This window comes from Sceloporus occidentalis, unplaced genomic scaffold (assembly GCF_023333645.1).
Source record: "Sceloporus occidentalis isolate IW3139 unplaced genomic scaffold, rSceOcc1.0.p SCAF_1, whole genome shotgun sequence".
NCBI lineage: Eukaryota > Metazoa > Chordata > Lepidosauria > Squamata > Phrynosomatidae > Sceloporus > Sceloporus occidentalis.
In genome coordinates, this window is record NW_028316981.1 from 9,673,974 (window position 1) to 9,698,394 (window position 24,421).

Consider the following 24,421-nt stretch of genomic DNA (forward strand, 5'->3'; position numbering starts at 1 on the left):
GTGGGACGTGACCAAAATGTACTTTTAATGTATTCATGTATCTGCACTCTGATTGTACGAAAATCCTATATGTTAACTTTTGCCATGTCCACTGGGATATGCCAGCTGGAGTTCTTTGTTTCAATGCTATATAAAGAAGCCATTTTTCCTTGTTCTGGGCCCTGGGAACTTTTGTTGGAATGCTAATTCCTCCCAGGGTGACAGCTGTCTTAAATAAATGTGTGTTTGGCAAATTCATCTTTGGTCCCCTCCTATCTGATTCTGTTAGACCGAGGCTTGTTGTGAGGAAGGTATGAGAACCTGCAGCGTGTTAGCAGTTTCTTCTACAACAGTAGCACCTTTGAGACTAACTGAAATAAATAAATTGGCAGTGTGAGCTTTTGTAGACTTCAGTCTGCTTCCTCAGATGCATCAGTCTACAAAAGCTCATACTGACAACTTCAAGCCACGATGCCACGCTTGCTCCACTGTATTTGAAACATTGAAATAACGTATCTGAAAGCCAAACCAGAAGCTTCTGAAAGCCAAAACTTTTGTGGACTGCAGTCCATTACAATGTGCAAACAGTTTCTCTGGGTGGCATTGGGCCAGTCACGCTCTCTCAGCCTCAGACAAAAGTAGTAGCAACCTCCTTCTGAAATACAGTAAAACCCTGTGATTGGTTAGCCCTGGGTCCCCCTCAGCCAGAAACAACATGAAGGTACAAAACAGCCATTTATTTTAAACTTCCACTACATACCTGAAGCTAGAAGATGGAACTTTCTGCTTACAAACTTAGGCCTTTCTCACTTAGAGGAATGCCAACAGCTGAACTAACTCCACCAGTTTGGCTCATTGCTCACATGTATTTGTTTTAAGGGATCCCTGCAATGGAAAGGCATCCCTTTTCTGAATCCCAGTATTTGAAGATTCATAGAATCATAGAGTTGGAAGAGACCACAAGGGCCATCTAGTACAACCCCATTCTGCCATGCAGGAACTCACAATCAAAGCATATGTGACAGATGGCCATCCAGCCTCTGTTTAAAGACCTCCAAAGAAGGAAACTCCACCACCCTCTGAGGAAGGAGTGCGTTCCACTGTCGAACAGCCCTTACTGTCAGGAAGTTCCTCTTAATGTTCAGGTGGAATCTCTTTTCCTGTAGTTTGAATCCATCGCTCCAGATCCTGCTCTTTAGAGCAGCAAGAAAAAAAGCTTGCTCCCTCCTCAATATGACATCCCTTCAAATACCTAAACAGGTGTATCATATCACTTCTTCACTGTCTCTTTTCTAGGCTAAACATGCCAGCTCCCTGAGTCTTTCCTCATAGGGCAAGGTTTCCAGACTCTTCACTATTTTAGTTGCCCTCCTTTGGACACGCTCCAGTTTCTCCACATCCTTTTAAAATTGTGGTGCCCAGAACTGGACACAATATTCCCAGTGGGGCCTGACCAGAGCAGAATACAGTGGCACTATTACTTCCCTTGATCTAGACACTATACTTCTATTGATGTAGCTTATAATCGCATTGGCCTTGTTAGCTGCCGCATCGCACTGTTGACTCATGTTCAACTTGTGGTCTACTTGGACTCCTAGATCCCTTTCGCATGTAGTCTCATTAAGCCATCCTATATCTATGCATTTTGTTTTATCTACCTAAGTGCGGATGAAAACATGAAAGGATGGTAAAATAAGCTGACATTCCGACTGAAAGACAAATCGGAGGAAATCTTTGTAAAATAATGTCATTGAATGATAAAATATTTAGGAAAAAAAGTGGGGAGAATTATTTGCAATCAATCTTAGAGAATACGAGGGAAATGGACCAAACTAGGATGGCTACAGAGGATGGACAATGTTGCTATAATGGTCTAGATGGAATATATGTGTAAATTTACAGTGCTTTATAAATAAAGGTTAATATATATATATATATATATATATATATATAGTGATTAATCAAGGTATATTGTGTAATAATGTTCATATCTGAATTTAAGATGTTTAAACTTCTTTCACTACAATGAAAGGAGATCTCAAAATTAAAACTAGAGAACATTTGATGCAAGAAGGGAAAGTGATAGGCTGGCTTCAATACCTTCAAATAAAAAAAGAATTCAACAATGATATGAAAGAGGTTGGAATAGAACCAGAAAGGCAACCTTTTGACAAGATTTTATTAGGAGGGGGAAAAGGATTTATAAAAAAATGAATAAATATCTTTTAGATATGGAAATGGAAGAAGAAACTGTCAAGGAAAGCATGGTTAAGTGGATGAGGAACATCGGTCACTCAATTACATTAAATATGTGGGAGCAGTCTTGGAAAACAAATCAGAAATTTACAAAAGGAAACGTGCTGAAAGAGAATTATATAAAAGTATTTATAGGTGGTACATAACTCCAGCTAGATTAGCTCAAATAAACCCGCATTATGATAATAAATGCTGGAAGTGTAAGGAGAAGGTTGGGACCTATTTCCACTTGTGGTGGCAATGTGACCAAGTAAAGAAATATTGGATTGTAATACATAAGAAGATGCAGGAAGTATTAGATATAAAATGTCCCCTCCTTCCTGAAATATTTCTGCTTAATATGTTAGACACAATACAATTAAAAATGACACCAGGTGTGACAAGTCTAATCCTGTATATGATAACAGCAGCCCGCGTCTCCCTAGCAAGAAATTGGAGATCCAAGACACTTCCATCTTTAGATGAATGGATCACAAGGATATATGGCTACTCCATAATGGACAGACTGACTATGACAGCAGCAAAAAGGACAAGGCAAGAACATGAAAATAAATGGGAAAATATAACAAAATTATGGCAATTAACTTAGATGGTCCTAAGTAAGGAACTATTAGCAAGAATACTAATTACTAATTTGATTAATAATACATTGGTAAGCGTCAAGTTATCTTTGGAAGACCAGAACAATGTAACTTTTTTTCTACTTGTATAATGTCTTTGTTGTTGTTTGTTTTCTTTATTGTGTGTACATCTTTGTTATGTTTATTTTTCTCTTTTTTCTTTTCTTGCTATGTATGTGTATAAGAAAATCTTAATAACAATTATAATTTAAAAAAGATGTTTATGTTTGGCAAAGGGAGATTTCAAAACAGGATGAATAATTGAATCCTTCCAATTAGGATCGATCTTATAATTGGAAAATGGTCCAAAACACACTGCAGAAATAACCCAGTTTGGGACCACTTTGACTGCCCTGGTTTAGTGCCAGGGAATCCTAGGGACTGTAGTTTTTGTTGTGGCAGCACCAGAGCTCCCTGGCAGAGAAGGCCAAGTGTCTCAGAGAACTACAGTTCCCAGGATTCCCTGGCACTGGGCCAGGGCTGCTAAAGTGTCCTCAATCTGAGCTGTTTCTTTCTGCAGCCCTAGAGAGCTTGAAAGACAGACCATAGAGTTGGGAAACGGAAGTAGAGGGGGAAGGGGAATGATTGATGAGGTCCTTCCGGGCGGGCTGTTTCCCGCCTTGAAGCTGTGTCCTGTGGGCGGGGAGGCAGTCGGGCTGCTGCTGCTGCTGCTGCTGGTGGTCCCTAGGCGCCAAAGGAAGGGAAGGAGGGAAGCAGCCATGCCAGGGAGGGTCATGGAGAGCAGCAGGGAGCAGCAGGCAAGTAGCATGGGATACAGAGAGAGAAGGGTGGAGGTATGTATGTATATATGTGTACATATATACACACATATACACGCAAATATGTACATATACACGCACATATACACATATGTATACACACACACATATACACAAACACGTGTGTGTGTTTGTGTATATATGTGTGTGTGTATATGTATATACGTGTGTGCATGTGTATATATATGTGTGTGTGTGTATGTGTGTAAATATGTGTGTGATACCTACGTATATGTATGTATATATGTGTGAATATATATATATATATGCACACACATGTGTATGTGTGTGTGATACATACATACGTATATATGTATATATGTGTGTATGTGTATATGTGTGTGTATGTCATACATACGTATATATGTATATATGTGCAAATATGTGTGTGTGTGTGTGTGTATACTCAAAGGTGCTACAAGATCTCTCTGCATACTTATATTACATACTAACATGGCCATATCTTTGAATAATAATAATAATAATAATAATAATAAGCATCTGAGGAAGTAGACTGAAGTCTAGGAAAACTCATGCTGCCAACTTCTTTCTTCCAGTGAGTCTCAAAGATGCTAAAAGATCTCTCTATGTACTGATTCTACAGACTGACATGGCTATAACTTTGAATTCTATTTATATTATCCAGTCTAATCCACTCTATTAACCCTGCTATACAAGACGCATCATCATATATTTTCACATCTGGTAATCCCAGTCCATCTCTTTCTTCTGAGACTATTAACAATCCTCACTTTATCCTTGGTTTTTTGCCTGACTATATAAATTTTGTCAGATCTTTTTTCCAAGCCATAAAAGACACATTAGAAGTAATAACTGGTAATGTTTGAAATAAATACATTAATTTTGGCCTTCCTTCTCCTTTTTTAAATACACATTTCAAATTCTTATTTTTATGAAATAATTAGGATATAGTGGGAAAATAGCGAACATGTTATTATTTTTTGTTCTCCTTTTTGAATGCATGTCTGGAGTTATCCTTTTTGTTAAAAAAATGAAATAATTATGGTATAATGATGAATGGCAAACCGTCCTTTTGTTTCCCCTAATGCAAGTAGGTCAGTGTCTGTTCCTTTTGTAATGCATGTCTACAATTATCCTTCCCCCATTCCCCTTCCTTTTTAAAGAGGAATAATAGAATATTACTATGGAATAATGAGAAATAGCAAACAATTATTTTGTTCCCTCCAGAGAAGAAAGCCAGTGTCTTCTCCTTTTTGAATGCACATCTACCGTTCTCCCATTTTGTCCTTTTTTTAATGATGTGATGAGACATGAGAAACTGTTTTTTTTTGATTCCCCAACAGAAAAAAATAAATGCCGACTCCTTTCTTAAATGCACATCTAAAATGATCTTTTTTCTCTCCCTTTTTATGATATAATATAATAGCAAACAGTTATTTTTCCCCCACAGAAGAAAATAAATGCCTGCTCCTTTTTAAACGCACATCTAAAATAATGCTTTCTAATGATATAATTATGAAATAATGAGAAATAGCAAACGGGCCTTTTATCCCCCCTTGGAAGAAAATTAATGCCTGCTTCTTTTTTAATGCATGTCTCAAAGTCTCCTTTTTTCTCCTCTTTTATGGAATAATGAGAAATAGCAAACAGTTCTTTTGCTCCAACAACAGAAAAAATAAATAAATGCCGACTCCTTTTTGCACACATTAAGTTCTCCTTTTTTATGAAATAATGAAAAATAGCAAACAGTTTTTTTTTGTTCCCCCAGTGCAAGAAAAACCATACCTCCTCTGTTTTTAGCTGTTCATTACTTTATGGCCTGGGGTTAGACTAGATTTCCACTGTGGTTCCTTCCAATTCTGTGGTTGCGCTACAGATCCTAGGCTTCCCTAGCACTGAGCCAGGGCAGTTAAAGCAGTCTCAAACTGGATTGTTCCTACAGTGTGTTTTGGACCTCGAGACAGACAGCAATGAGTTAGGTGGAGAAAAAGAAATCTTTGGCCTAGTAACTTGTGGAAAAATATTTCTTCTTCCCCATCCCCCCAAAATAAATTCATTAATATTTGCTTGCTTTCTTTATTTCTGTGTACTATTTCCGGGCACAATACAAAGAGTTGGTCATTACCTATAAAGCCCTTCATGGCTTGGGCCCACATTACTTGAGGGAGCGTCTCTCCCTACATAATCCACCCTGCACCCTCAGAACAACAGGGAAATTTGTTCTTGAATGGCCAAAGGTAAAACTCACAGCAACACACCAAAGAGCTTATTCTGCAATAGCTCTAACCCATTGAAACGCGCTCCTGGAAGAGATTTGACTTAGTTCGACATTAGAAGTCTTTAAGAAGGCATTGAATACCTACCTCTTCTGGGTAGCATACCCTCCCGACTCACTGTAGAGAAACTAGTCCCTAATGGATTGATTCTTGTATCTGATGCCCGACTGTTGTTATATATGTTTTTAAATTTTGATTGTACTTTTGGAATGTATAATATATTGTACTATGACACAGATCATAGAGTTTTAATGACTGTAAACTGCTTTGATCTCCAGGAAAAGCGGTATAAAAGTAAATTTATTTATTTATTTATTTATTTATTATTTCTCCAGGAAAGAAAAAGAAAAGAACTTCTTTCAAACCATGCTGATGAAGTAATTGAGAAAGCTATGCCAAGTCAAGAAGGTACGGGTATGTCTGTTGTTGCTGTTATTTATGTCCTACCCTTTTTCCAGTACCTTATAACAGTTAAAACAAAACATAGTTAAAAATGCACAAGGTATGAAAGTTAAAAAGCAGGGCTGTCTAGTTTAAACCAGATTGGTTAAAATAGTTTAAGGCCTGTTACAGACTGCCAAAATAAAGCTGCTTCGGGTCTCTTTGGAGGTATGCTGTTTAAATGATGCATGCATCCTAAGAATCCGGAAGCTGCACCAAAGCTGCACTCCAGTGCTTAGGAATGGTGTGTAAATTTACATGCTTTATAAATAAAGGTTAATAATAATAATGATAATGATAATAATAATAATAATAATACAACATCTCCCTACATAACAATGCTTGATAAGATAGAAGGCATCAGGAAGACCGCATTACTGAGGGTAGACTCCGCATCAAAGAAGTCACAGCCTTGAGTTGGCAAGACCTAAGTAGGCAAAGACAAATATAATAATAATAAAATTTATTTATATACCGCTATTCCATTCGCTCACAGCGGTGTACAACAATTGCAATAATGATACAATACAAGATAAAAATTGCAATAGATAAATAAAACTTACAAAACAGTGCACAGTATACATAAAATCAACATTAAACCAAGCCAGCAATATACTCAAAGATGTTAATCATATAGGGAGGGCCACACATATCACAGAACATTAGGGAAGGCTTGATGAAACAAAAAGGTCTTCAGTCTCTTTTTAAAGAGATCCAGGGAGGTGGCGGTGCGGAGCTCCTCGGGGAAGGTGTTCCAGATCCCAGGGGCCAAGATGGAAAATGCCCTTTGAGAGGTTGACCTATATCTTGTAGAAGGGATCCTCAATAAATTCTTCCCAGATGACCTGAGTGTGCAGGGCGGATTATATGGGGAGAGACGGTCCTCCAAGTACCCTGGGCCCAAGCCATTTAGGGCTTTATAGGTTATTACCAACACCTTGTATTGTGCCCAGAAGCGAACAGGCAGCCAATGGAAATCATACAAAATTGGTGTTATATGGTCGGCCCTGGAGTGTCCAGTGACCAGCCTAGCTGCCATATTCTGTACTAACTGAAGCTTCTGGGTTTGGTACAAAGGTTGCCCCATGTAGAGCGCATTACAGAAATCTAACCAAGAGGTTACCAGGGCATGTACCACTGTTTCAAGGTCCCTCCGGCCTAGGTAGGGTCGCAGCTGGCGTATCAGCTGAAGCTGATAACAGGTGCTTCTGACCATTGCATCCACCTGAGAAGTCAGCTGGAGCAACAAGTCCAAAAGCACCCCCAGACTGTGAACTGAGTCCTTCAGGGGGAGCGTGACCTCGTTCAGGACAGGGGGACAAATATCCCCCCCCCCCCCCCGGGCCAGGAGAACCTATCACTAGCACTTCCCTTTTCTCTGGATTCAGACTGAGTTTGTTTTCCCTCATTCAGCCCATTACCGACTCCAGACAGGCATTTAGAGGAGAGATGACATCCCTAGTCACTGCATCAGTTGGAGACACAGAGAAACATATTTGGGTGTCATCAGCGTACTGATAACACCGCGCCCCGTGTCACCGGATGATCTCTCCCAGCGGTTTCATGTAAATGTTGAATAGCATGGGGGACAGAATGGCTCCTTGAGGGACACCAGATGTAAGCGCCCTCTTATATGCTACCTAATACTGTATATTGAATTAATGAAAGGGAGACATTTGGGACCCTAGCCCTTGTATACTGAGAGAGCGAGTAAAGGGTGAAAGCAGGGCGGAGTCAAGGACCAGGAACCTTCTGTAAGGAAAGGGAAACCTCAAGGCATATAAGAAAGGTCCTGTCACAGTAAGTTTCTCAGAAACCCTTTCCAGCCATAGAAAGGGATATAAAGACTAAATATATTGCTTGTGAATGAGCCTGTTCTGAATTTCCAACTTGGAAAAGCAGCTTGGTTTGCTAGCTCCCTCAATCCAATTTGATACTCTTCTGAATGGAGAGGTGACTTAGAATCATAGAATTATAGAGTTGGAAGAGACCGCAAGGGCCATCTAGTCCACCCCCATTCTGCCATGCAGGAAATTTCAAAGCATCTCCGGAAGATGGCCATCTAGCCTCTGTTTAAAGACCTCTAAGGAGACTCCACTACACTCCAAGGGAGTGTGTTCCACTGTCGAACAGTCCTTACTGTCAAAAGATCTTTTGCCTTCCTCCAGCTAAAAAATAATTACCATAGACCCAGTAACTCAGGGAAGCAACTATGTACAGAGGCTGTATACTTGTGAATTTGAGATGCTGCAGCAAAAAGAATGGACTGTTTCCTTTCTTGCCTCCTGCTCACTAAGGCCTATTACAGACTGCCAAAATAAAGCTGCTTCGGGTCTCTTTGGAGGTATGCTGTTTAAATGATGCAAGCATCCTAAGAATCCGGAAGCTGCACTCCAGCGCTTAGGAATGGAACGTGGCTTTGGCGCAACCTCCGGACTTTTAGGACCCATGCATCATTTAAATAACATACCTCCAAAGAGACCCGAAGCAGCTTTACTTTGGCAGTCTGTAACAGGCCTAAGTTTCCTAAGGGCATTCTGTTGGTGAATATTGTGAACAGTGTGGATAAACCTAGCTGTGATGGGTGTGTTTACATTCTTAGGCGCGCTGATGGGGCAACCACAGGATGTAGGAGAAGGAAGTCAACAGCTGGCAGCAATGCATTCTTGCAATACTGGAGTATCCCCTGGAAATTTGGTAAATCACCATTCAGTGAAGGAAGAAGCTGAAGAACCCACAGCGCAGCTCTGGGAAACTCAGTGGCAGGAGTTCCTAAGTACAGTGGACGTTTCTCCTTCAGTGCCAGGAGTTCCTCAGGAGCCGACCCCCTGGGATGACACTCCAGCCTTCCTGGCTTCCTTTGAGCAAGTAGCCAGAGCCTATCAATGGCCCGAGGAAGAGTGGGCAGCCCGACTCCTGCCGACTCTCAAAGGAGAAGCTGAGCTGGCCTTCAGCAGCCTGGAGGATGAAGAAAGAGAGGATTATGGGAAAGTGAAGGCAGCTATCTTGCGAGGAGATGCTCTGAACCGAGAAAAGAACCGCCAGTGCTTCAGGCGTTTCTGCTATGAGGAGGCTAAAGGGCCTCGAGAAACATACAACCAGCTCCAGGAGCTTTGCCGTCAGTGGTTGAAGGTTGAGAGAAACTCCAAGGAGCAGATCCTGGAACTGCTGATCTTGGAACAGTTCCTGACTGTTCTGCCCCCAGAAATCCAGAGCTGGGTCAAGAAGCATAACCTGGAGAGCAGCGCACAAGCAGTTTCCCTAGCTGAGGATTTTGTGCTGAAGTGGAGGCTTGTAAAAGAAGAGCAGGTAAGAGGAAGCATTATGTTTGTTTTAACTCTCCTTCCATCTTTGGAATGGGCTGCTGATATTTTTCTATTATTATTAATATTTCTTATTCGGCTCTCTCCAAGGTTTGAGGCAGGGTGCAACATAGATTAAAACATAAAACTATTTAAACACATTAAGTTAAAGCACATAAACACAGGACATATTAAAATCATCCAACATAAAATTAATAGTTTAAAATTAACTTAGTAAGCCTGCCAGAAGAGATAGGTCTTAAAAGCTGTTTTAAATTCAGACATGTTTCCTGGCAGGTAAGACAAGAGCTCCTTTATACACCTTGAGGTTTCCTTTGCCTCTTTTTTACAGAAGGCCGCTTGTTATTGACACCACCTTGCTTTCACCCTTTACATACATGGTCTAAGTGTATAAGGGCTAGGACGTATAAGGGCTAGATATAAGTGTATTATTAATTCATTATATTAGGTAGTGTGTTTCTCTTTGGCTGTAATGTCTAGAATTCACTCAGACAGAGACTTCTGTGATAATAAAGAAACTGATTTCATTGACTAACGTTTAATAAGAAAGTAGCTTAGGTAAAATAGTTCAACTTAGTGTGGTTACTTAAAAATAATTGTTGCAGGCTTCTCACAGTTTTCACTTTACTGAGTCTAGTACACTTCCTTATCTGACCATACTGAGTCCCTTTGTCTCTCTCTCTCTCTCTCTCTCCAGTTACTCTACTGGCTTATCAGAATACCTCTCTGACTTTCTCCAAGGGCCAGTGAGATTCCTTATCTGACCATCTCTCATGAACTCGAACCTCCCCTGAACTAAACTCACAGTCACTCATTCCTGCTTTTATACCTTCTCCTTCCCCTGCAGCCCCTTCCTCACAGTCTGCCTGAACTATGACTGGCTGCCAGAAAACCAAGTCTGCCCAGTGACTCTGTCCTCGAGATGAGGTACAACATAGTTTAAAAGACATAAAACAATTTAAACACATTAAGTTAAAGCACATAAACATAGGACGCATTAAAATCATCCAACATAAAATTATTAGTTTAAAATCACCTTAGTAAGCGTGCCAGAAGAGAGAGGTCTTTAATGCTGTTTTAAATTCAGACATGTCCCTTGGCAAGTCATTCCACAGCCCAGAGACAGCTGACGAAAAGGTCCTCTGAGTCAAAGATGCCAGGCTAGTCATGGATGGTTGAAGTAAGTATCCACTAGAGGACCTGGGGGGCAGATTATACTGAAGGAGGCGATCCCATAGAGAACCTAAACCATGTAGGGCTTTAAAGGTAATAATCAAGACTTTGTGGTTTGCCCGGAAACTAACTGGTAGCCAGTGGGGTGATTTTAATATTTCACTCACTCCTACATGTGCCAGTGATCAGTCTGGCTAGTGTTTTGAACTAATTCAAATTTCCAACCCTGGTACAAAGGTAGCCTAATGTAGACTTCATTGCCTTGCAGTTATGAGTGCATGAACTACAATTTTCAGGTCTTCCAGTTCAAGCAACGGATGCAGTTGGTGTATGGTGGATGCAGTGAAACCCACACTGATCAGTCTTAAAATATGTAGAGATCTGGTGGGGTGTAGCAGTTGTAATAGGACTGGGAAGACATGAGTCTAAATTCCTTTTGGTGGAGTGTACTCTCCCTCTTCTTCTCTGTTCTTTGCTTTCTTTTGTAGACATTTGGTGGTTGAGAAATATCAGAAATAACATTAACAGACTAGGTAAAACCTAGCGATGTGGGTTTTTCTAGACCATGTTTCAGTGCTGAATATCAGGAGTGGACAGTACACAGATCATGTGCTGCAAATGTGCCTTCCCCTTCATCTGTTTTAGAGACCTTGCATGCCCCTGTTTTACTGTTAAATTTTTGGCATCATCAGCAAAACTCCCATAATTTCTGTTCAAAACAAGGTGGGTGGAGAGTGTGTGCCTTGTTTTCAAGTCCAGTCGGGCTCCTACACACCTAGTTCTGATGCATGCTTCTTGTGCGCCTTATTTTCAAGCCAAAACTAGTAAATGTGGTCCTGAGGCCATGCTCCTCCCCCACAAAGCTGTCTTTGTGGCCTTGACTCCCTGAGTTATTATTTTATTTGGCAAGAAAAAAAGTGGACCTTTTCTCCTGGAATTCACTTTTTAAACAGGTTGCATGATACTATTGACTATTTAAAAAACCTTTTTCGATGTATACATATGGGCATTTCTATTTTTCTTTCTGCTGTGTCTTTAACACATTCCTTTGGTGCCATTTTCCACTTCCTTTTGGTTCAGTAGCCCCCCCCCCCCCCCCCCCAATATTGTAGGGATGGAAAATTGACTCCCAGGCCTGCTGTAAATTCCTCACCCCTGTTTTATGGGGAAATGGTCAGTGATAAATCAAACAGTGTGCCAGTGTCTGGACAGAGTGTAGGTTCAGGAGAAGCCAATGTGCCATCTTAACCCATCTCTGCAATCCCCCTAGCCTTGTCCTAAATCCAATGGGATTTGAATTAACCTGTTATTTCCTAGTTTTAAAAGCCCTCTTGTCTCAGTTCTTGGCTGCTGCAGGAAATCATCAGCTGCAGCACAAGCTTCAGTTTTTGTTTACAGCTTGTCAGTTTTAAACACTATAAAATCTCTCACAGTAGTTACTAAACATATTGATAGAAGACAGGGATAAGTAAAACTCTGCCCAACTCACTGAACCTGCTGTCGATCTTGTAGATAGCTGAGTCCCAAGGAGAAGGATCCATGAATTTGTCAGAGTTGACGGGAACTCCATCGGATGCTGAACAGAGGCCACAGTTCTGCAGAGAATCTGAAATGGAGGAAGATACAGACTGCTCTGATGTTGAAGTATCAGGTAAGGATTCCTTGGAACCTGCAGATGTGATGGTCTTGAAGTAGGAATGGTTAAAAACAAGCAGGGCATGCAACAGAACCTTGCAGATTTGGGGTTGGGGGGGGGGGTGTTCCTGAAAAATATGTAAACCCCTTCAGCTTTTTCTTTTTTCTTCCTTGGGCATGGGTGATGTCATTTTTGGCTTCTTACACAGTCACTGCCTCAGCATCAGACCCAGTAGGAATGTTTACAGAGGCAAGCAAAACCATTAAACTACTAGTAGAATCAAAGAAATATAGGATCTTAGAATTGGGAAGAACTACAAGATCCATCTATTCCAGTCCCCTGCCACACAGGAATATATAACTATAGCACCTCTGAAATATGCCTGACCAAGCTCTGGTGAAAAACCTTCAAAGGAGAGTCCACACACACCCCAGTCAGTCTGCTCCACCACTGAAGAGCTCTTACAGTGAAGACGTTTTTCCCAATATTTAAGTGGTATATCTTTTCCTGTAACTTGAATCCATTAGTACAAAATAGAACTGCTCGGGTGTTGGTCTTGAGCAGGTGTAGTAGAGGAGCATTTGTCACTGGATCTTACCGCAGGGGCTTTCAGTCCATTCTGGAGCACAGTTCAGAGTTTTGGTAATTGTTGAATCAAGCTGTGCTTCTCAGGCTATCTGATGTGGAGGATTGGCTTTCTTTTTCTTCTCAATATGCCAGGGACAAGTACCACATATGTGCCCATTGGCTACAACTGTTTCTATCGTATTTTTTTCTATTCTGCTTTGGTCAGTCCCCACCTGGAATACTGTGTCCATTTCTGGGCACCATAATCCAAGAGGGATATTAAGAAGTTGGAGTGGGTCCAAAGGAGGGTGACCAAAATGGTGAAAGGTCTGTAAATCATGCCCTGTGAGGAGTGGCTTAGGAAGCTGGGTATGTTTAGCCTGAAGAAGAGAGGATTAAGGGGTGACATGATAGCCATGTTTAAATATTTGAAGGGAGGTAATATTGAAGAAGGACCAAGCTTGTTTTCTGCTGCTCCAGAGCAACAGATTCAAACTACAGGAAAAGAGATTCTGCCTCAACTTTAGGAGGAACTTCCTGACAGTAAGAGCTGTTTGACAGAGGAACATGCTCCCCTCGGAGTGTGGTGGAGTCCATTTCTTTGGAGGTTTTTGTGCCAAGAAGTTATTCGATTGTGTATTCCTGCATGGCAGAATGAGGTTGGACTGGATGCCCCTTGAAGTTTCTTCCAACATTATGATTCTGTGGGAATCTTCTGTAGACTGGTGGTCAATGGCTCACAGGTTGGACTAGTCTGGGGACCACCACTTTGAGTAGTGGTGTGTTAGAGCCTTAAGTAACTAGGAATTGTGGGGAAAGAGCAGCTTTTTGAGGTTGCTCATTATTTAAAAGAGTAAACAAAAAAAAAAAAAAACAAATTACAGAAATGCCCAAGTCATCCCTGAAGATGACCCCTCCCAAACAGTGTTTTGAGACTAATGAGTAACAATGCCTCATTTCATAGAAGAGATAATAGTGTCTCTAATAATTACTTTGCTTTAGAAAACCCATGTTGTATACCCCAATCCCAAAATGTCTCACTTTTGTGGGGAAGGCAGGATATAAATAAAACGATTGATGGGTATAACATGTTATAATCCATGTTGTTATGCGTCTTTAAGTCAACTCTGATTTATAGTGACCCTGTCCTAGGGTTTTCTTAGCAAGATCAGTTCAGAGAAGGTGCACCATTACCTTCTTCTTTTTCAAAACAGAAAGTGACTTGAAATCCTTTCCTGTTTTTTTTTATTAAGCACTTTAAAAACATAACAAAGCAAACAAATACTGTCATTATATAAAATTATAATCTAATACATCATATAAAATCTTTATATTTATCATCTTAACATACACAATGACTTCCTAGGCTACTGACTACACTCATATTATCTACTTCTTGTCTCTAACTGAACTCTACGCTAATATTTTGCTCCTATTGAAATCTTCAACTTCTCCTTATATTTTTCCCTCCCATCAACACAACATTAACATATGTTACCTTCCCCTGATATATTATCATCTTATCCTCATCATCTTACCACATCTAAACTACCTCAATCTAACTTAATCTAATCTGTACTTTATTATTTTACTCTTTTTTTAACTATAACCCTGACCTTAATTATCTATAGTGTTACTCATTGGACAAAAGGGTAATACAGAAATTGTTTTTTCTTATCTCAACAATTTCCTTTCACATAACTCCTCTTACATCTCCATAGTAGCATACATCTTATCTTCCTTCAGATTTTTCAGATAATTTTTCCATATTTCCCATTCCTCATAAAACTCTTCCAAATTTCTATCATTAACCAGACATGTCAATTTGTCCATCTCATATAACACTAACATCTTCCATCTCCAATCTTGTATTTCTGGACGGTCTTCTTTCTTCCAGTTCTTCGCGAATAGCATTCTAGCCGCAGCCAGAGCAAATAATATAATTTTTTCACTTACTTTTTTCCCATATTTTACTACATCAAAAATGTTGAGCAGATAGAATTTAACGGTCGGTCCTCCCTCCAATCCAAAGATTTTCTTCATTTCTATATGTATAATTTTCCAAAATTGTTTCACTTTCGGGCAATTCCACCACATGTGTAAGTAGCTACCTACCTCCTTCTTACATTTCCAACAGACATTTTTATTTTGTTTGAACATTTTCGCTAATTTGTATGGGGTAAGGTACCACCTGTACATGGATTTATATATGTTTTCTTTTATATCAACACTTATCATCTTTTTGATCTTTCCCTTCCAAAGATTTTCCCATTCATCCAGTAGAATTGTTTCTTTTATATCCTTAGCCCACTTAATCATAAAATCTTTAATTGTTTCCGTTTCCAATTCATATTCCAATATTAAATTATATAATTTTGAGATTTGTTTTTTTGGCTCTTTAATTATCTTCTCTAATGTTTGATCACCTTCTCCAATTCCCTCCTCTCTTATATCAACAAAAAAGCGTTCTCTAATTTGTCTGTAAGAAAACCAATTAGTATGAATATCCTCCATTAATAAATCTTCCTTTGTTTTCATTATTCTCTTTCCTTCTACCATCTTTGTAATATCATTATATGTCACCCAATCATTCTCCTTATATTGTTCTCTTCAGAACATAGCTTCATTTGTCGAGACCCAAATACGTATCTTTGGACACCATTTTCTTTTATATTTTTGCCAGACCTGTAATAACGCTTTCCTAATGATATGGTTGTTGAAATTCTTATCTAATTTTATTTTATCATATATCAAATATCCATGTAAGCCAAATTTCAATTCAAACTTTTCCAAATTTAAATTTCTTGTGTTTCCTAATCTTATCCAATCTAATATCCAATCTAAAGTACATGCTTGGTAGTACCATTTTAGATTAGGCAATGCCATTCCCCCTCTATCTACCGAATCATACAAAATTTTCATTTTAATTCTAGGTTTTTTCCCATTCCAAATAAATTTAGATATATCTCTTTCCTGTTTTTAAAAAGGCTTTTCTTAAGTCTAAAATAGTCAGAGCCCCCCAAAATTTGGTGAAAAGGGGAAATTTTTGAAATCTAGTGCTTCTTGCTTTCCATTGAGCAGCAAATGTAGGTTGAGAGGGAGGGTAGTAAAGAAAAAACAATGTTGAATTGGACCAAATCCAAATGACACCAGTGTTCACTGCCCTCCATTACAGATTCAAAATGAGAGATGATTTATTTTCATCTTTCTTGTCTTCAGTAAGCATTCCCCTCTCCATTTCTGTGTGTTTTTTCTCTTAGACCAGGGATAGGCCAACTCCAGGGATCTGGAGAGTATTTTTGCCCTCCAGGGCCCATCAGAGACTACTGTACTTAGCTAAAATCAATAACCAGAAGTGGCATGAAGTCCACTTCAGTTTTCTAAAAGCACCTGTCTCTATGAGACTGTCCAGATGCTAAGATCTTCAGGAGAGCCTCTGGTGGTCATGACCTCAAATACAACTTTGGACAGCAGTCTTCAAAAAGATTTCTAACATAACTCAGCAGAAATGATACTTTCTCCCTGGCATTAGGCTTGCTAAATGTTACCTTCTGCATCAAGCTGTCATGGGCTTCTGCTTAGCAGCCTGATTAGAAATTAATTGGACATAGGGAGTGAAAGACGTCTTGGTAAATAAATGGAATAATATGCTTGAATGATAACCTTAAAGGGAAAGTGTAGTTTCCTAAGGCTTCAGCCGTTGATAAGGAAACAAAAATATTTAAATATCAAAAGTATTAAAGCCAAGCCTGTTAAGGTCTAGCTTTAACTCAGCAGAGTAGCAGAAATGTGCTCTTGTCTAACTATGCTTCCCTAAGAACTGACTCCAAAAACAACAACAAGTAGCTTGTATTTCAAACAAAAAAAATTACTAATGGCTTTAATCTATATATACATAAAAGCTATATCTTAAACTTGCTAGTGAATAGCTCAGGTATAAAAGTATTCTTTATCTCACCATCTTTCCAAGAGAGTTGAGAGAAGAGGCAGCTGGAAAACCCAACAGTTCCGTTGAAAATCTTTGAGAGAATGTTTTAGTCCTGAAGAGGGAGTGACTAATCCACAAGGTTAATTTGAATAAGAGAGAGAGAGAGAGAGAGAGAGAGAGAGAGAGAGAGAGGAGTTTACATGCAGAAAATCCCTATCTATCTAAGGAGGAGGTAAGAGAATGCAAAAATCTTCCAACAGAAATTCAGCAGAAAAATTGGAGAGACAAGAATCAGTAAGATGCAAAGTTCCTTCTATGAAATATATCTGCCCTTTATTGATTATTCTAAACATAAGAAATGTGTTTCTCTACCATTGACATACAGTATTTTCCAAAGAGTACTTCTGCCAATCTAGCAGCCCAAAAGCATGTAAAAGTGCAAGCAGATAAATAGGTACCACTTTGGTGGGAAAGTAACAGTGTTTCCTGCACTCATGCTGGCCACATGACCATGGAGTCGTCTTTGACAATGCTGGCGCTTCAGCTTAGTAACAGATGACCACCGCCCTCTACAGATGGGCATGACTTGACAACCTTGTCAAAGAGGAAACCTTTACTTTTTACTCTTTGGAAAGATGTGCTTAGGTAGTTACTTGTCCATCTACTTGCTGGTTGAGATTGATGGGGGTGAATAACTGCATGCTGATTAGGTTTCTGTGAGTTGTAAAATTCAGATCTTCTCAGTAACAAAAATATGTAGGCTGTGCCCCCATTTTAAAATGTACTGCCAATTAAATTACCTACTGATTTAGTTGGATTTATTTGCTTGGCCAAGGCAAATTTTGAATTAGACAACTGCTTGTCATTTCAACAGATAGCGGAGAAGTGTGTGAGAACCATGAGACTCTTCCACAAGAAAACCCTGGACATTATCAAATCCACACTGGAGAGAAACAATATACGTGTTCTGATTGTGGGGAAGGTTTCTCATCAAGAATATCACTGGAGACACATCAGAGGACACATGTGGGACAGAAATTATCTTTGCTTCCTCCCGAGATGACAGTTTATATATGCTCTGAGTGTGGAGAAACCTTCAACAGTACACTGGACCTTGATGCACATCAGAGAATCCATACAGAACAAAAATCTTACACATGCAAAGAGTGTGGAGAAAAGTTCTTTCAGATGGTGGACCTAAGAAAGCATCAGAGAATCCACATTGAAGAGAGGCCCTTTAAATTTTCTCGCTCTGAGGAAAGAATCTTGCTGATTTCATCTCGTAAAAGAAATAGAAAGCTCCATAGTGGAAATAATACCACTCCAGTTTTGTGTAAAAGAACCCAAATGGGGAAGAAAATGTATTTGTGTTCAAAGTGTGGAAAATTGTGCCCTGACTCATGGAAGCTAAAAAGACATCTGCATGTTCATACTAGAGAGAAACCCTTTAAACGCACAAACAGTAGGGAGAGTTTCAGGCAGAATTTGTCTCTTGAAAGACACACAAATTCCAATAAGGGGAAGGAACCACAACCTCTTCTGAAAAGGCTATACGGTATACAAAAGGAAAAACGTACATGTGCAGATTGTAAGAAGAGCTTCCGTACGCCGTTGCTACTAATAAAACATCAATGCACCCATATCTCTAAGAAATCATATAAATGTATGGACTGTGAGGAGAGTTTCTTGTCAAGTTCATCTCTTGATGAACATAGGAAGGTCCATAATGAAAATAAATTGGTCCCTCTTCTTCCCAATCCGTGCAGCATCCAAAGGAATTCCTACAAGTGCTCTGAGTGTGGGAAAAGTTTTGTCAGTCAGCGTTCCCATACTAGGGAGAAGCCAAATAAATGCATAGACTGTCTGGAGAAGTTCACGCAGCAGACACCTCTTGAAAAGCATAGAAAGATCCACAAAAGGCGGAAATTGGTCCCTGTTCTGGAAAAGATACCTGCTATCCAGAGGAAACTCTACACGTGTAAAGCGTGTGGGGAAAGTTTTGAATGCCAATTGAATCTCATTGTTCATCAATGTGTCCATGCTGGAAAGAAATCCTATAAATGTGCTGACTGTGGGGACAGTTTCATGTGGCCGTCATCCCTTGATAGGCATAGGAAGATGAGACATAAAGAACAGAAATTGGAACCTCTTTTGAAAATGATACCTGGTGTGCGGGGGAAACCTCACAAGTGTAAAGAATGTGGGAAAAGCCTCCGCACTACATCCGGCCTACTATTACATCAGCGTCTCCACACTGGAGAGAAACCCTATAAATGCACTGTCTGTGGGGAGAGTTTCTCATGGGCATCATCTCTTGCATGGCACAGAAAGAACCACAATGGAAAAAAATCAGCAGCACTTCTGTATAAATTACGTAGTATGCAGAGAAAATATCACAAATGTTCAGTATGTGGGAAGAGCTTCTACCATCAGTCACACCTAAGAAAACATCGGTGCATCGCCACCCAACAAAAACCGTATGCATGTGCTGAATGTGGAGAGAGTTTCATGTCGAGCGCATCTCTAGAAATGCATAGAAAGATTCATAAGAGAAAGAAAACAGTGTCTCCACTGAAAGGGAGGAACCTGGGGAACACATGTTCTGAGTGTGGAAAAAAGTTTACTACTGCATCAGAGCTAGCAAGACATCAGTGTATCCACACTGAAAAGAAACCCTATCGGTGCACTGACTGTGGAAAATGTTTCACAGGGAAAGCATCTCTTTGGGGACACAGAAAGGCCCACAGGGGTCAGAAGTCAAACCCATTTATGCAGAAATTATCTGGCATGAAAGGGAATTCCTATGGATGTTTGAAGTGTGAGAAAAGTTTCCGCCATCTGTTTGAGCTGAAAAAACATCAACGCATCCACACCCAAGAGAAATCCTATAAATGTATAGACTGTGGGGAGAGGTTCTTGGGGCTTGTCTCTCTTGACCTGCATCGGATGACAATTCATAAGGGGAAGAAATTGGTCCCTCTTTTGAAAAGGATAAACAACACAAAGGGGAAGTGCTTGACTGGTTCCAAAGATGGGAAAAAACTCAATAAGCAGTCAAAGGTACTGAGACAACCACCTGCCGAAACAGAGACAAAAAGCAACATCTGTGCCCAGTGTGGGAAAAGCTTCAGTTGGCGCTCGAGCCTTTTAAGGCACAAAAATATCCACCTGGGGCTGAAACCATTCAAATGCTGTGAGTGTGGGAGATGCTTCTTTCTTAAAGAGTACCTTGTAAGACACATGAAACGTCATTCTAAATCCCGCTAGTTACCTCAAGTCGCTAAGAACTGGCCAACATAGGCCAGCATAATGCCTCAGGAGAAATGGCCTACTTCTACTTTGTGGAGAGGATGGTGGGAAACAGTTTCAGTATTTGTAGCTATGGAGAACACCATACTATGTTTTTGCAAGGTACCATACAGCTAAGGAATCATAAAGATGGAGAGAAAGCCATCCTCTTCCATCTTGGGAGAGGAAGCCATTGCTTGACTCCTGAAATGAAATAAATATATGTGTTGGTTGTTGTTGTTTTTTTCCTTTTCAGAATATGTGTATAATGTGGATTAGGAAAGGATTGGTAAAAGGAGCTTACGTCTTTCTTGGCCTAGCAACAAAGAATATGCCAGGGGAAGGAAGCCCAACATTACACAGATACTGAACAAATTCATGTAATTTTATTAATAGAAAATATGACAAAACACTATTTTTATGTTTAGACTCCCTGTGTGGTGGATGGGGTTATTTATAGAGGGCTAGAGATGGACTTTTTTTCTGCTTGAAGCATTTTCTTTGTTCTAGGTTTGTAAAGAAGAAAACAGCCTGATAAAGTTTATTCTGTTCCACCATGCTGTACTGCATCTGAAGAAGTGGGTTTATGTCCACAAAAGCTCAGGCAGAAATAAAAAGCAGTGGCACTTCCTGACAGCCGTAACCCTAATACATGCTCTGCGCGTAGAAAAAGGCGGCCCCTATGCACATGGGTGCCGCCATGACTATGTCACGACTGCGCCGCCTCCAAATGGGGATGGGCGGAAATGACGTAGTGGGGCTGCATGAGGGTGCCTGAGGTGCCCTTTCCGCGGCCCCGGAAGGAGCTCCATTTCGGAGCTCCTTCCGTGATTTGCGTTGCTGGCGCAGCCTTTAGACAGCTGCATCAGCGACACAAGGGAGAAAGGGGCCAAGCAGCCCCTTTCTCCACGTCCCCGCCGCCATCAGGTGTCCTTGGGGCATGAAGCCCCAAGGACACCCCTTTCCAGGCTGCGGGGAAGCGGCCTTTTGCCACTTCCCCGCTGCTTGGAAAGCGGTGGATCGGGGCCTCAGAGGCTGCCGTTGTGGCGGGGAAAGGGCCAGTTACAGGCCGTCCCAAACGGGTGGTCTGTAACCCGCCAGTGAGTCTTAAAAGGGCTGCTACATTCCTTTCCCCCACTTTCTCCTTTCAGTGCTGCAAGACTTAGCACGGCTCCTTCTTTGAAAACAATGACCAGTGAATGTGCATCCAACATTTAATAGATTTAGCAAACTTTTTATTGTACAATTGGGAAAAAGTAATTGAAAATTCTACCATAAACCAACCTTGTTGATATACTGAGGGCAGAGTTTGGGGCCAAAATTATGGATTTTAATATGACCCATGGATAAGTCAAAGGTAAGTCTTAGAGGCATGTAACAAAGGATCTAAAGGAGGAAGCAGTGGGAAACTGCCAAAGAATTTACCAAACTCCAGCAGACATAACTTTGTGCTCAAACTAATGGCTGGATTGATAAGAGAATAGAGTGAGGAGTCGGTGCTTCCAGGACAGATTACACTCTTACCTTTCACTAGGGCAGTGATGGCGAACCTATGGCACATGTGCCAGAGGTGGCACTTGGGGCCATTTCTGTGGGCACATGTGCCGTCGCCCCAGCACAGCGTTTGCCAGAGTTTGTTACTAGAAAGCCAGGGGGACATGGCACTTTGCAATAAGTAAGTGGGTTTTGGTTTGCAGTTTGGGCACTTGGCCTCTAAAAGATTCACCATCACTGCACTAGGGGCTGGTTCCTTTTTCCTTTTCTTTTTTAAATAAGCATTAAAGTACAGTACTTACATAAGTCAACTCAGGTTTTACTAAAATTTCTATTTATACATCAGGGTATACAGTAAATTGGAAGTGTATAGTAGTTTTAGGTTTTAACAGATTAAATGAACTTTTTCTTGTAAAATTGGAAAAGAGTAATGGAGGATTACTTCAGTATACTGGGTATACTTGACTAAGTCGACTTCATGAATAAGTGGATGGCAGGCTTTGGGGCCAAAATTATGGATTTTAATATGACCCATGGATAAATTAAGGGTCAGTCCTGGGGGCATATAAACAAAGGATCTAAAGGTATATATAGCTATATGTGTACAACTGTCAAAATGAAGATCAGAAGTCACTTATTTTTCTTTACTCTTTTTCCTTTCTCTTATACTTAATATATGTAATTCTTAATGTTTTTGAAATTATTAATAAAACATTTTAAAGTATTAAGGTCTCAATCTAGTATCCCTTCAGTATAGCATATTGACAGGTGGACCTATGCTGTGCTGTGCCATGTACTCCCCCCTAACTTACTGATAACTCTGTGATGCCGCCACACGTAGCCGTTCTGTGCTTTGCAGTGAGCAGGCCAGCTTGGAGAAACATCTGACTATGCCCCCCCTTACCCATATGCAACATGATTTGCAGCAGCACTGAGATACCAGGTTGTTCCTGGCAAATCCCAGTACTGAGGTCATCATTTTACATCTGGCTATGGGAGATGGAGCCAGATGCTTCCCTGAGCCTGCCTGTGCACCCAAAGGTCCATCCACACTGCAGAAATAATCTGGTTTGACACTGCTTTAACTGCCATGGTTCAATACTATGGAGTTCTGGGAAGTGTAGTTTGTTGTGGCACCAGAGCTTTTGCTATTCAAATTAGAACTGTTTTATTTAAATATTTAAAGCAATGCATATGTAAAGTTTACACAAACATTTGGGAAGAAAAGGGGGGATCAGGGCCTCCCAATTCTTGCACTCCCCTTGAGCAGCCCTCCCGGGTCCAGCCCCACCATTTGAGAACCACTGGTTTAAAGAACTTGATTATTTTTTTCTTAATCTTTGCTTGGCACCAGAAAGATTTGAAAGTTAGCCTCAGGTGGGTATTTCTGGTGATGCAGTCTGTTACTTTGGGGAAAGGATTCTGGGAGTTAGAGTCCAAAAAGCAACAATTCCTGGGTCTAGGGCCAACATCAATAAGACCCTAATACAAAAAAATATATATCTCCTTTGTGAGAACTAGGGAAGGACACCTGAAGATATGTTCCAGCTGGATATTTTAAGGCCAACAAATGTGAAATAAATATATTTATTTATTCATTGGAGTTTTGAGGGGCAATACATTGAAGGAGATGCCATCCAAAAGATCTTTGCTGTCTACAATTTGTGGAAAGCAGAGGAGCCGTATTTTAGTAAATAAAGACAAGCTGACAGTGTGCAGGAGAGTATGTATGTTTGCCCAAGTTCACCAAATGGGTTTACATAGCTGAGTCAGGATTTGAACCCGGGTCTCCAGAGCCATAGTCCAACACTCAAAACCATTTCACCACACTGGTTTTCTCCTTCAGAGTGCATTTTCCCACTTGCACCTTTCTCAGATTGTTAGTTTAGTGGGCATTTCACAACAGCAAGGAAACACATAACCTTAAAAAGTTATAGGGCCTTCTTTTAATCTTTCAGGCAGCAAAAACATTGTCCTGAGATGATGCTGAGCAGCTGAGGCGTCAGAAATAAATGCTGAAGCAGACTTTCCACCATTATTGTTTTGAAAGGCTCCTCTAGCCAGAATTTAAAGAAAAGTTGTGGATTTTTACACAACAGCTCCCAGAATTCCCCTGCCAGCAAGGCCACTGGCTCTTCAGGCTGGGGGATTCTGGGAGATGTAGGCCAACAAGGTAACTTTCTTTAAAGAAAATCATTGTAAGACTTAGGGTGGGCCTTACTATGGCCTGCTGGAATGGAACATAGCACATAAAATGAACCCCTATACTCATGTCTGATCTGCACTGCAGAATTAATGCAGTTTGACACTGGCTTTAACTGCCCTGGAGCAATGCTATGAAATTCTGGGATGTGTACCTTTGTGAGATATTTAGCCTTCTCTGTCAGAGGGCACTGGTGCCTCAGCAAATGACATATTCCAGGATTCCCTGGCGTTTAAAGCAGTGTCAAACTGCATTATTTCTGCAGTGCAGATTATACCTCATGAGTGATGCCAATTATGTCCAGGAAGCTGAGTAACCTTTATAGTTCTCAAAATATTTGTTGCTGCTGCATGTCTTCAAGCCATTTCTGACGTACAGCAACTTCGTCGTGCGGTGTTCTTGTCAGGTTCTTCAGAGGGGGTTGCCTTTGCCTTCCACTGAGGCTGAGAGAGTGACTTGCCCACAGGGTTTACATG

General features: G+C 40.5%; 1 protein-coding gene across 2 annotated transcripts; it reads left to right on the forward strand.

The window, feature by feature from the left end:
- The first annotated feature begins 3,432 nt into the window (after window positions 1-3,432).
- On the forward strand, window positions 3,433-22,466 carry LOC149320659 (uncharacterized). Of its 2 annotated transcripts, none has more exons than XM_089502901.1 (5): window positions 3,433-3,613; window positions 6,228-6,306; window positions 8,936-9,642; window positions 12,342-12,480; window positions 17,835-22,466. In XM_089502901.1, exons 1-5 carry the CDS (start codon window positions 3,437-3,439, stop codon window positions 20,225-20,227), a joined length of 3,495 nt encoding a protein of 1,164 aa, XP_089359027.1. In that variant the 5' UTR covers window positions 3,433-3,436; the 3' UTR covers window positions 20,228-22,466. The 2 variants fall into 2 exon arrangements, with proteins under 2 accessions (XP_089359027.1, XP_089359034.1); XM_089502908.1 differs by having other exon boundaries at window positions 6,228-6,300.
- The last annotated feature ends 1,955 nt before the right edge of the window (window positions 22,467-24,421 follow it).